The following is a 14,068-nucleotide window of genomic DNA, read 5'->3' as shown; positions in this document are numbered from 1 at the left end:
TAGATCCTGTTTCTCTTGAATCAGTTTCATAGGAGGGTGCTTTTTCTTAATTACTGCAACATGGGTGCGTTCAGGGGGAGAGTGGGATTCTTTCTCCATCCCGGACAATTTTTCAAGCAGTTTATCATTTCTCTTAGATATTTCCTCACTTGTCTATTGTCTTGGCGATTTCCTCCTTTTCCTCAGTCATTTTTTCCACGGCTGCCACAGTGAGGGGATAAGAGAGACTGTCTTCATACTGTTGTACCTTGTTAGCCACTTCATTTACAGCTGGTGCATCAGCATCAGATCCTCCCCAAACCATTGTTGACAATGTATGGGAATACATTGATGGTGCACTCTGCACAAACTTCCTCAGCAGGGATTGTGTGCGTGGCATTTCATCAGGGTCTACATTCGCTCACCAGTCACCATAAATCACCTCTCGCACAGCCAGTTCTCTCAGGTACTTGGTACCTTTTTACATGCTGGTCCATTTGCTTGGACAGCATTGGATATCATCCTTAAAGGGATACCTGCCCTTTACAGCTGACACCAGTCACCTCCACAGACAGAGTGTTTATCTTTTTTCCCAATCGCTTTATCAATACCTCCATCTCTGGCCAGGTTTCCCAACTGCTTCGCTTCTCTACCTTCTAAGTCTATGGTATCAGCCCCATTGTCCCAGCATCGGAGCAACCAGGAGATAAGTGTCTCACCATCATGACAGCTAAAGTCCTTTCTCCTATTTCACAAGTCCTTCATAGAGAAGGATTTAACAATTATCTCTCCATCTGAGTCCTCCTCCTACATTGACACTGCCTGCAAAGGACCTTCTCCTATATCTGCTTTAGGCAGACCCTTTCCTTTATCTTCATCAGAAGAACTCTCTCCCATGCTGTCTGGTTTGAGCTGGTCTTTGTTGTAAGGGGCAGGGGAACAAGTTGATCTTGTTTTCTGCTTCCTGGTCACCAGGGCAACTTGTACCAGTTCTGTTGGAGTTTGTGTAGCAGCAGGACTCATTGTTGAAGCAGTTGGAGTAGTGACAGTAGCAGATGGTGCTGATACAGGTGGGGGCAGAGGCATGGCCAGTGCCTGTGGGTAGATACCTTGGGGAGTGGTTTGTGTCTGTGCCAGCTGTGAATTGGCCCATGGGATATGAGTAGCAGCAGCACATATCACACAATACCCACTCCTGCACCAATGTTTAACACAAAACCACCCCTGCAGCACATTCAGGAGAAGCAGCAACAAAATCATGATCTTCTGAAAATAACATTAATTTTCTAAGCAGCCCAAAAGGTTTCTATCCCCTAGTTCTTTGATATAAGCATTAAAGGGCAAGATAAACCTTTCCCGGGTGAAACCAAGAGTGCAATTAGTAATAGAATCCATCACATGATGCCTAAGATATGCCATTATCCAAGTAATCATATTATACATCTGAACACTAAACCATACAAAAATAGCCCATTTAAGCCTCTGCATACAAATACAAAGAGCAAGTAAACCATGCAACGTATTCAGCAGGTTAAGCAGCATTGCATCTATTCACTTCAAACAAAGTTCTTTAAAGGCACAATATAACATTTCACTTAGGAACAACATTCCCTGAGCAAGCTGGAAGGTCGTGCCCCACATTGGGCACCAATTAATCTGCTGTGGTTTTGGCCAGGTTGGCCAATGACAAGACAACAGATGCTCTCCCCCACCTCTTGCTCCAAGGAGAAGAAGAAGAGAGATAAAGAGATTTTTGAGTTTAGAAAAAACTAAACTACTCAAAATATTAATAATAAAGTAAAAAGGAAAAAAATGAAATAGATACTAAACTGTATCAAGCTCCCAGGAAGATGTCACCAGCAGGCACCAGGAAAGTTCCAGACTGGATTCAGCAACAGACAGGAACTGGATTCTGGAACACACTGATCAGGATCAAAGGCAGATGAACTACCCTCAGACATTAGCCACTGAAGAAGACCCAACCAGAACCTTTTCCTCCCTCAGCTTTTATACTGAGCATGGCAGATGGGCTGGAATACCCTATTGGTCAGTTTGGGTCACCTGACCTATCCACTCCTCCCCACAGGTGCAATCTCTCCAAGGGGTAAACAACCAAGTCAGCTGACCCTGTTGCTACAGGAACAAGTATAAGCAAGAGCCTCTCTCACTGAACCAAAAGTTGGCTCTGCTCCACCCCAAACCAGGACAGTGGGTTTCAAGGTCTCAGTGTTTTCAAGCTAGCTGGGTGCAGGGATGAGGAGGAGCGAAACCCAGGCACTTGACCCAAGCTGGCCAACAGGGTTATTTCATACCATGAACGTCACATTCAATACAAGTTAGAAAGTTTGCTGAGAAGTTCTCTCTCTTCCTTGATGGTTGTGATCCTGAGAACTCCTTGCCCCAGTGCTGGTCCCCTGAGGCCTTCCCTTCCTCCCAAAGCCGTAGCGCTTGCAGTGTCTGACATTTGCTGTCCACTGCTGGGAGTGCACAGCTTCCTACTGATAGAATCGGCTGAGTATAATCCTTGTATATTTTATATTGGTATCGGGATCAATATTGGTTCTTTAGTGTTATTAATGTTAATTATTTAGTCTCATTCTATTAAATCTGTTTATATTTCAACCCTCGGGTTTCCTTGTTTTTTCCCTGATTCCCCTTCCTGGGTGGGGGAGGGGTCATCGGGTGACAGAATAAATGCCTAAATGACAATAAATGGTTGTGGGTTCCTCAAACCATAACACTTGGGTATAGCAATAGTGAAATGATAGAGTTTTCAATTCTTGTGGAAGTAAAGAGGGTGGTTATCAGAACTGGTACCTTTGGCTTCTGGAGGGCAGAATTTGGCCTGTTTTAGTGCCTGGTTGACAGCGTCCCTTGGGAGGCAGTCCTGAAGGGCAAAGGAGTCCAGGAAGGCTGGATGTTCTTCAAGAAGGAAATCGTAAAGGCGCAGGAGCAGGCCATCCCCATGTTCTGGAAGATGAGCCGGGGTGAAGAAGTCTTTCCTGGCTGAACAGAGAGCTCTGGCTGGAACTCAGGAAAAAAAAAAGAGAGTTTATGACCTTTGGAAGAAGGGGAAGGCAGCTCAGAAGGACTACAAAGATGTTATGAGGCTATGTAGGGAGAAAATTAGAAGGGCCAAAGTCTCGTTGCCCAGAGAAGTTGTGGATGCCCCATCATTGGGAAGTGTTCAAGGTCAGGTTGGATGGGGCTTTGAGCAACCTGGTCTAATGAAAGATGTCCCTGCCCACGGTAGAAGGGTTGGAACTAGATGATCTTTAAATTTAAAGGTTGGCCATTCTTCAGTTGTGTTATTTGTAGTCAGTTAGAAACCTATGTTTGCTTTCTTATATACATGTTCAGATGCAAGCAAAAATTGTTTTTCTTTGGCAGTTTATTTGTTTGAAAATAATTTCTTGCTATATGAACCACTATAAATGAGAATGAGTGGCTGTCCAGTAGTATATCCTTCAAATAAAAACTTGAACTGCAAGTATACCTAGCTGCTGCTTGATTTGTAACTGCATTTATGTTTTTTGCTCTCTTCAAGGCATTGTAAAAGGTAGTTATCAATTTGAACTTAATTATGTAGTCATTTTTCATCATGTTTTTTAAAATGACCAAAGCTTTTCACTTAATTGTGCAAATTTAAATGTTATGATTATGCTTTATAGGCAGAAAGTAAAATTGGCTGTGTGGTTTAAACATGAACAGTATTATTTTACCTTTTTCAACTTTAACTTTTTAGCTTCATTAGCAGTTGGTTTTATTCTGTGAGGATGCCTTAAAATGGAATTAAGATTCATTAAAACTAAATAAATTAATTGCATGCAAAACAAACTCATTTTCATCGTGCCCAAGAACCAAATCTCTCATCTCATTTCTTCATAATAAGATATTACTGAGACTATTATATAAAAAAAAAAACCTAGTCTTTGAATGTGTTCAAGTTTCTGTGGAAAATTAGAAACAACTTTGCAGGGGAGTGCCTCTTAACTGGAAGAGGTTAGTATTTCTATAATACTCCTAGCTTTGACAACACAGATTATGAATGCAGACTGACCTCCTTGATAAGGTTAAATCATCACAAAAGTTAAATTTGACAAAAGATACATTGGAAATGCTAAGATTTTAATGGAGAATAAAAGTCTGGAGGTGGGACAAGCTGCTGAAGGAATTGTACATCTTGTTTGTAATAGAGTTATGATTGCATCTTCAGCATTACTAATTTTATATACTGTTTTCATTATTCTTTAAGACTATTTATGAGACTTTACTGATATGATTGCTATTTGTGTCTTTTGCATCTCTGTCATATATGGGTTGCTCTGTGAGCTTTCATTGTTCCTGGAGACATTTCTCTTTGGTCACCGTCACTAATCTAAGGATGGATGTTGTTTTCTGCAACCGATTTTTCTATTTTTAGGTGTTGCTTTTAAGCATGCTAGTGATGTGTGTATTTTATTGCCATTTAAATGAAGTATACTATAACTGGTAACTAATCCAGAAATTTATTTTGGAATTAGCTAACATTTGTGAGAATTTTAATCAGGCAACCCTCTAAATATAATTTTAGGAATTAATATGCATATTGTAGCACACTAAAATACAGATAATATACATTTGTCACCAATGAACTGTCATAATGTTCATATGTTTCTTCACTTGTATTTACAACTGTCAGTTACTGTTTTGTTTTTTTTTAACTGAGTGGAATAAAATTTATGTAACACTGTTTTAGTGGGTTGAAACTGTCAAATAGCTTACATGACTGTTTATCAGAGCAACTGATATTCACCAGAAGGAATCTTTCCGTGCAAGTTGGATTAAAAAACTGAGGAAGGATAAATAGTATATTTAATTTATTATCTGCTTTAAAGAGTATCCCTTCTATTGCTGTGATCTTTGCATATCATTTTTCTTGTGTTGTACTAAAAAGGAATGTTAGAAGAATATTGTCGCTACCATGTGTCTTTAAAAACACTTGAAGTCAAAGATACCTGTAAGTGCAGAGGGAAGCAAAATTTCCTTCAGGTGACAACACAGGTTAGGGAAAACAAATGCTTTGAAGAATTTTAGTCAGCCACCACTAATGTTTCCATTGACTTCTTCCTCCTGGAGTAAGGGAATTATGTTTACTGTTCTGCAGAGAGCTACAAAGTAGCAAAAGTATAATACTATTAGATAACATCGCTCTTTGAGACCTGATTTAGGGTTTTAACAAGCAAGTTTTACTTTTGATGTTCAGTGTAGCAATAGCTAAAATAGTTCTTTTGGCTTAAGCAAACTAGTTTTAGAAACTACTATTATGAATGTAACCTTCTACAAAATGTTGAAAGTGTTCCACTACTTTTTTTTTCTTTTTCCAGTACAATGTAATATGCTTTACACCCTAATTTGAATAAGGTGAACTAAGCTGTATGTGTTAGAGTTTAATGTATCTTTATTAATATATAATAATATATTGCCTTCTTAAAGCATACAGCTCTTGTCCGGAGTAGAATTTTGAGTATGTACTTGTTTAACGTTATGTTTGTATCTGTGTACAGAAAGCATAGAAACAATGTTGGACCAAGCAAACCTATTTCTCAGCCACGAAGAAACATTGTAGGCTGCAGAATACAGCATGGCTGGAAAGAAGGGAGTGGACCTGTAACACAATGGAAGGGCACAGTTCTTGATCAAGTTCCTGTAAATCCCTCTCTCTATCTTATAAAGTATGATGGATTTGATTGTGTGTATGGACTAGAACTGCACAAAGATGAAAGAGTTTCAGCACTTGAAGTCCTTCCAGACAGAGTTGGTAAGAGGTTTTTTTCCTATATGCGTATATGTTGACAGAACATTTAAATTTTATTAAATTACTTTTCATCGCATGGTAGATAATCTAAATGCTCTGTTTAATTTTTCTTAATTTCACAAAGATTTGATGATACCAGAGAGCATAGTGCTGTCTTTTGTCTTTAAATGGTATGCAGTAAATTCTGTATTTTTTCTTGTTTAGAGTCTTATCCCTAACGAGTTTATGTACATGTAACATTGATATTTCTATTAAATTTTAAATTCTGAGCCAGGTGAGAAATGTCCTGGCTATGTTGTCTTGTGTGTGTTTGACAGTAGTTATGTGTTTGGTTGGGGTTTTTTTCATGTGCTTTCCCTAGGTATTAATACAAACGGAGGGAAAAAAGCATTTTCGAAGTGAAATAACTTGACAAGTAACAAGGCTTTATTGGTTTTCATAATTAGCACTGAATTGTTAAACTGCAGGTTTTTCCAAACTGTAAAGTTCAGAGTTTACCCTAGTAATTATTTATTTCTGAATGGAATAAGTTCTTGTTTTTCCTGACTGCAAAGAGATCAGTAGCAGTCTCTAGAATGGGGTTAGGGAGAACCAAACCGAACACCTTCATACAGCTGTTCTGTGATTTAACCTCTCTTCCTCCCCTCCTCCCACAATACAAATATTTAAAATACAGACACTATTATTTGCTGTAGCCTATATTGGTCTCCCTTTACCCTGCATTATGATAGTTTGATTAATTGGGGTTTGGTTGTGGGGGGTGTACAATGATGGAAAATGTTGATAAGAGTGTTAACATGTTAAAATAATTCTTCAAGTTCTGCAGTTCTTTGGTCTTCAACTCTCTGGAATGGACAATATTTGTTTTGTATGTGAATTGACTAACTTTCAAACAAATTTATTCATGAATCTGGATAAAGATTATTTTTTACAAAGACTTATTTCTTTACTTTTGAATGGATGTACTTATGAACTGCTACCATTTCAGCTTCATCTCGAATTAGTGATGCCCACCTGGCAGACACAATGATTGGCAAAGCTGTGGAACATATGTTTGAGACAGAGGATGGCTCAAAAGATGAATGGAGGGGGATGGTCTTGGCTCGAGCTCCTATTATGAATACGTGGTTTTATATTACCTACGAGAAAGATCCTGTCTTGTACATGTACCAACTCTTAGATGACTATAAAGAAGGTGACCTTCGCATTATGCCTGATTCCAGTAAGTAGGCCAGTTACTTTTTTCTTCTGGAAAGCGGCATCTCTCTTTGTATTGTGGTTTTTGCTTATGGTTTATGTATGGAAAAGAGGGTTGAGAAACACGGACCTTTTTAATTATCAAAACTAACAAAGGTTACAGCACAACAGAAAATATATCTGTATTAAAAAACTTCTGAAATATTTTACTTGCATCAGTGATGAAATGCAATAAATACTGGAAAATCCTTTTTTGTAATAATTCGTAATTCTGATAAAGATATACATACTATTCTGGAAGAGATTACACTTAGATTTTTTTAACAGAAACTGACAACCTAGAAGCCTTTCATTGTTACTTTCTTATAGAAGTGTCACAAATCAAGAGCCATCTCAAGGAGTTGTATTTCTGAAGCAGTTCTTATAAGAATAATGTTTTGGGGCTAACTAAAATAGTCAGATTCATTTAGTTTGGGTAGGCATCTTCAGTTTGGAAAACTTTTGAATAGTTTCTTGGAGGAAAGAAGCACTAATCTTTTGACAACTCATTTTCTCTCACACATTTAAACACATAAACAGGAAAAAAATTTCAATAGGTTGGGAGAGGTATTTTTTCTTCCTTTCTTGAAGTGAAAGCTATTGGGTTTTTTCCTATAAATATAGAAGGATTTTCACAGAATCAGTATTGTTCAAGAGATTTGGATAGCTAGTACAAAAAAAGAAGAAAAAAGTTTGTCAAGAATACTCTACTCTCATTTCTCCTGCACCTAAAAAGCACTTCTCTGACAGAGGCAATTTTGGCTTTAAAGTAAATTATTAATTAGATAATAATTATTAATTAGATAACTAATGTTTGCCTATGCAATGCACTACATAAATATTATTTAAAATTCATTCATTGAGTTTCTGAGACTGTCTTCCTTCAGATCTAGCACTGATAACAAATAGTCTGATGGCTGAATAAACAAGTGGCACTTATTTGCAGAACCTCTGTAGTGATCCTATGTTGTAAGATTTTTTTCCAGCCTAACAAAAAGCAACATATCTGTGGCTTGAAGAGAGTGAGCCACAAATTTTAATGGAAAAAGTGACCTTCCTATTCCTAAAGAAAGGAATAAAGCAAGCTCTTTCAAATTTGGCACCTTAAAATACTTTGCAATTACTTTTTAAATTCTGCTATGCTTTCTTCCATCTCAGAAAAATAAGCCAAAAGGCTTATGCTTTCCGTATTTAATAATTAAGTTTTTAATGTGCTCTTTTTTCCTGAGACTATCTACTACTTACCTCTGTTTTTAAGACACTCCGAACTATGAGCTACCTTCCCTGAATCTGGATCTTTTACAGAGAACATGAATTGTGTCCTTAAGGATATTTCTGGGTAGATTTTGCTAGAAAAGCAAATAATATAGTTAGACTTCTCAGTAGTATCCATTCTAGTGTGAAATCAAAATCCCCTTTTAACAGCATTATTGATTAAGGAGGTTACACATAGCTTGGAAGATGTGGTTTTGTTGCAATGGCATGTTTGCATTGACATTTTGGGTAAAGTGTGTGGGGAGAGAGAGTTCTAGCACACTTGCCTTTCTGTTAAAGAGAGTCAGTGCCTTGTTCTGCTGGGGGCTTAAATTCAATTATCTACAAACATGTTCTGTAATTGGTGTGTAAACCTTCACATCTAAAGATTTACTTTTCTAAACAATTGAAGTGCTATTTTTTACTTCATAAAATTGAAGACAATATTACATTAAAAAATAATTCTGTGACTGTACTTTCTAGAAGCATGGCAGTAGTTAGGTGCTTGTCTGAACAACATCGTTTTAGACATACTCTGCATTTTAAACTTGTGATTGTTTAACTTTTTTAAAGATGGCTCTGCAGTTTTGAATATTGGAAAAAACCCATAAATATCCAACAAGTACATTGTATTTTCATATTACAGACGATTCACCTCCTGCAGAACGGGAACCAGGTGAAGTTGTGGACAGCCTGGTAGGAAAACAAGTGGAATATGCCAAAGAAGATGGCTCAAAACGGACTGGCATGGTCATTCATCAAGTTGAAGCCAAACCATCTGTCTATTTTATCAAGTTTGATGATGATTTCCATATTTATGTCTACGATTTGGTGAAGACATCCTAGACGTCATCATGAACTTCTGCCAAATTTGTGGAACTATTAAATGTAAAATTTGTAGACACAAAGACTTGACTGTTTTTCAGTTAAATGAAAGCTTAAATGTCCCTGCGAACCCACAATCTCTGCCAGCAAAACTGTTTTGTTCCGAGTAATACAAATTTATGTGAACATGACACATTTTGCATAAGAGAACTCCTTTTCATGAAGGAAGTTGATATATTTGGGTGGGAGGGAGTTAAAAGCAAAGAACAGCTGCAAATTCAAGCTGTGTGAAGTCAATCTAATATTGTAATCTAGTTTTTTTCATAGATTTTAACTTTTTCTTCAACCTTGCACTCACCTGTTCAACTGCCACATGCAAGTGTAGTTTGCTATTTTCGATATGCTTTCTTTTGTAACATTAAATTTAATTTCTTGGCTACTGGCAGTCCTTGTTTTCTGAGTTGGGACAGAGGTGACTTCTGAAAGTTTTAAACAGTTCGTGCAGCAGTAAGGAGTGCCTAACCCAAGTAACATAAGTTTACTGTGTTTCTACACTTTATTTAAAATTAAGCCTTATAATAACTTGCAGTACATGGAAATACTTGTGTATTTTTACTAGTCACAGGGCAGTAGGATATCAAGTGTTTGACTTAAACACCTTTCAGTGAAAAGGCTTTAAACTATAAACATATATTTAATCTGTATAACCAGTTAATTAGAAAATGCAGGTTAAGGGCCTGTGTTTACAAGTTGTAGGAAACCGTAAAATACACACAACAAAGCTGCCTTTAATCCTAAATGTTGTACTCTGTTTTGTTATACACATTTCTTAGCAGAACCCAAGTGCTTGGTGCCACAAGTTTAACAGTATATATGCTACTTCAGAAGACTTTAGACTACACATTGGCAATCAGTAGTCTCTCATTAATATCAGAACTTAGCAACCTGGATGTTTGTGTGTGGACTTAGAAACCTAATAGTAGTTAATGTTTTACACGGTAAATACAATCTTATGGGGGTGGGGGGTCCTTTTACACTGAAGACCTCCTTTAGAAAAGGCGAAGCATTTGTTGCCGCCTTCTCAGTCCGCTGTATTCCTTTGCTTGGTTTTGTTTTGTTTTGGATTTTGCTATTGTTTTTAACCATTTTGGTTCAAGAAGGCATCTTCTCAATGTATTCTTTTTCTGGCTTTTCCACGTAAGGAGTGTCTAGACAAATCTACAGTTTAAACCTGTTGTTGCCTTTTGTAGTGTACTTGCTTTGAGGTATGCTGTTAACATGAATTTCATTCTATGAACACTAGAGTTCTGCATGCCAGTGGTGTACTATCTAATGGGAGCTATAGACAGTCTCAGTGGTTCAGTCATCTGCATTAGATTGTGGATGTAAATAGCAGCCCACAACAGCAGAATCCTTTCACAGTTTTAATCTTGCAAGATAGTTGTAAATCAAGATTAGGATATTTGTTGGTTTTTAAGTGTAGCAACTTTTAAAAGTATCAGAATTGTAATAAGGATCAGCACAGCAACAAAATTGTCATGTTAAAGCAGAGCTCTACAAGCTTCAAAGCATTGTTTCACAGAAATACAGTATGTGAAGAATGTGAATACAGTCAACACTATTGATGGAAAGAAGGAATACATAGATATCCAACCTTATGCTGTTAGTGGAAGGATGCAGAAGAGGTACTGTTAATCAGGTCTGACCTCTATTGTGGGTAATCTTGATATCAAAGACTCGGTGTTTTAAGTCCCATTCTGTCCATTTTTTTGGCCTGATTTAATATTTTAGCCTTAAGGCTTGTGCCTCACTATGCTGTTAAATGGTAATACTGTATAAATATGGTATCTTAATTCTTTGTCCCTTGCTACTATATAGCATTATGTTCTGTATTTCATCATGGGCAACCAAAGGCAGGCTATTGTCTTTCAGTTCACAGCTTCTCAATCCAGTCTTTAAGCACTAAGTCAGTAAATTTTCATTGTGTTTTGGACAAAGTGAGCAGATTTGCAACACAGTGCTTTCATCCTGCAGATCTGTCATGAGCTTTCTATTGACTCTTAAGAGTCCTGCATGTAAATCTCAAAGCTGAGCCTGGCTCCATGAGCCCAAGTTGATATTTGTGGCACAAGAATGAGTGTATTGATTACACACAAAATACATCAATAACTTAGTACAATGAATTTCGGGCTTTACAGCTAAGGAACACAAGGGGTTTTTTTTAAATATTTGAGGTTTAGGTCTACTGAAACATTTTTAGCATTAGGCTTGCATTTGTGGATTTTATGCAAGCCACTCTAATACACCACATATTTTGCTAATTAGAATATAATCTATACACTATCAAATTTTATGGTTGTTTTTAGATGTCCCTGTTGCCTGTTGCATGGGTTTGGTTTTTTTCATCTTTTTTCTTAAGGTTGGGGGGGGGAGGTGTGCTTTTGGTTTTGTGGTTGGTTTTTTTTAATATCTTAAACCACCTTTTTGAGACTTGAGACTAATTCCACTCCCTGCCATCTGCTTTGGCCTTTATTTTAGGCTCATGTTTCAGATCTGCATGCAGTGCTTGCATTACCCTGGTAACCATATGTTGGTCCCTTGTTCTAGGGCTTCAACATTACTTTCCAAATTTATCATAGGTCTTGTGATGACACAAGCCATGGATCTTTGTATAAAAGTTATTGCCCTCTCTCATTTACCTGCTGTAGTATTGTTATATATTGAGTGTGTGCATGATGTCAGGCTGCCATGTAAAACTTTTAAAAAGGAAAAAAAAAACAAACCTTAAATGCAGACCATCCTTTTTTGCATGCTTAGAAGGTTAGAACGTTCAGTGTAACAAACTAAAGTTGCATGTTATAATGTTTAGGTTTGGGTTTTGTTCTGTTTTTATTTTGTGTTCAGTTTTTTGTGAATTTGCTTATTGTGCTGTTTGAATGGTTGTTAGTAGGATTAAATGCACTGGTGAGGCGAACATAGTGCCAACAGAAGGTAATTTTCCAGTTGTATGTGTCATACAGCATTTGAAGGGACCATGTATTCTGTTCAAGAATAAATAAAATCACAATTGATAAGTAAAACACTACTTTTTTTTTTTCTTTTGAGTGCCAAACCCTAAACTAAGTTGGACTACATAAAGACTGAAATACTTTGGGGAAAATCCTATTTATTGCAATAGATATAAGCCTTCTTTAAATGAATTATTTAAAAATGGAGGCTTTATCTTCAGATAGAATAGATTACAGTTGCTTCAGGGAAAAAGAATTATGGTAAAAGCAGTTTCTGGTTCCTTGAAAATGCTGTGCTTTTTGTATTTTACATCATTAGTGCAATTTGGATGGTTCTTGGTATGTGTAGTTCAAAGGTCTTCGTGTTCACATTTTAAAATTAGGTAATGACTTCATCTTTAGAGCTTGGTTTCATTTTTATTTTATTTCTCTGCATTTAGAAGTATGAACACTTTAAATCTGTTACTTAATTCTGTAAGTATTTTTTATAATTATGATGTAACTCTATCCTTAAAACATTTAAAATAAATCCTTTATGTGCAAGTCATGACTGTAAATTTTATTCTCATGAGCAAAATGTAGTGATGTGACTTCAGATTGCGAAGAAGCAGTTTGTTCAGTATTTTAATTAAAAAGGACTTAGTATTTTAAATGTCATGTATGCTAGTATAATACTTTCCCCTATGAAATGTTTGGTGGCTAAGTTAAATCTTTTTTCTTTTTTTTTTTTGCCAAGTAAGTATGGATGTCGATAAGATGGAATTTGAGGTAAAGCATAATGCTTAAACTGCAGCAGCAGCATATGTACAACATAATGTAGCTGAGGTCCCACCAGTGTCAATAAGCTTGTATATACATAATACTTGAATATTCTACTTGGATGTTAATTACTGCTTTCTGCTGCATGTCCCTTTTCTTAAATCATTATCACAATTTACACAACTTCAGTTGTACAAAAAATGTAAATGGCTTTTATAGTCCGACAGTTAAAATACCTATATATTTTGGCATTATTTTTTCTCCAATTAATCCTTAAATTTACTTGTGAAAGTCAGACTGTTGAATACAAGTCCTTTTTTGAATATCTCCATGCTTTTTGGTGCCATACTGTTACTCAGGTCTCTACAGACTACCCTGTTAAAAGCTGATTCTGGTAATGAATACTGACTTCTATGCACTTCAGTTTGAACAACCTTCTTTTGGTTTTTTTCTTTAGTGTGTTCCACCTAGACCTGACATTTGAGAGATATATTTTTGTTAATAAATTAAGATAACCGCCACAATTTAAAGCACACCATGCTACTTTAAATGCACATTCAAGTTAAATCAATGGAAATTTACATAAACAGCCACTATTTTGGGAGGGGACTGTTTTAGATTTTACAATGTCTAATAACATTTGTGTGGAAGATGGCTCTGAAAGGGCATCTAATCCTTTAAATATGTATAAGGAAATATCCTTATGCATTTTGCACAAAAAGAGTTTTGGATTTTTAATTCTGTGGAACTATCTACATGTGGTATATGCTCACCTTTGAACTGGATTGTGGGATATCTTCTTAAATTATCCTTAAGAACAGTTTGATCTACAAATCATGTGCTGTGAATGGTTTGTTGTGTTCTCCATAAAAGTTCTAATTAATTGGGTTTTACAGTACTGACTTTAGCCATTTTTAATTTAGAAAAGCAGGCATCTAGATTAAATACTTATGAATTTAATGAATTAGAAAACAAAGTAACCTTTTAAGCTATAACAGCAAACAACGTTAATAGCAGAAGCAGTACAAAACAAATCTATGATATGATTCAGAGATCATTCTCAAAAGTGTTAAGAAGGATGCAAGTTATGCAAGTGACTATTTTTGCTACATTACCACACATTTCATTGGGGAAAGATGAAACTGTCTTCCTGGAGATCCTCACTAATCTCAAGTTTTGTACACCCATTCTAAATTTGCTGTCTTCAAAA

At 36.4% G+C, this 14,068-nt stretch overlaps 1 protein-coding gene across 2 annotated transcripts in view; it reads left to right on the top strand.

Moving 5' to 3' along the window:
* LOC141476624 (spindlin-Z) overlaps window positions 1-12,693 on the top strand; it is a 107,319-nt gene extending 94,626 nt beyond the window's left edge. For both annotated transcript variants that reach the window (XM_074165398.1, XM_074165399.1), the window contains 3 exons: window positions 5,526-5,779; window positions 6,765-6,998; window positions 8,913-12,693. In XM_074165398.1, coding sequence (XP_074021499.1) covers window positions 5,526-5,779; window positions 6,765-6,998; window positions 8,913-9,112 — 688 coding nt within the window. In that variant the 3' untranslated portion in view covers window positions 9,113-12,693. The remainder of the gene's footprint in view (window positions 1-5,525; window positions 5,780-6,764; window positions 6,999-8,912) is intronic.
* Window positions 12,694-14,068: the final 1,375 nt, after the last annotated feature.

The sequence above is a fragment of the Numenius arquata genome, chromosome W, assembly GCF_964106895.1.
Source record: "Numenius arquata chromosome W, bNumArq3.hap1.1, whole genome shotgun sequence".
Lineage (NCBI taxonomy): Eukaryota > Metazoa > Chordata > Aves > Charadriiformes > Scolopacidae > Numenius > Numenius arquata.
The sequence above is the reverse complement of the archived record's forward strand: the minus strand, read 5'-3'. Positions and strand labels throughout refer to the sequence as shown.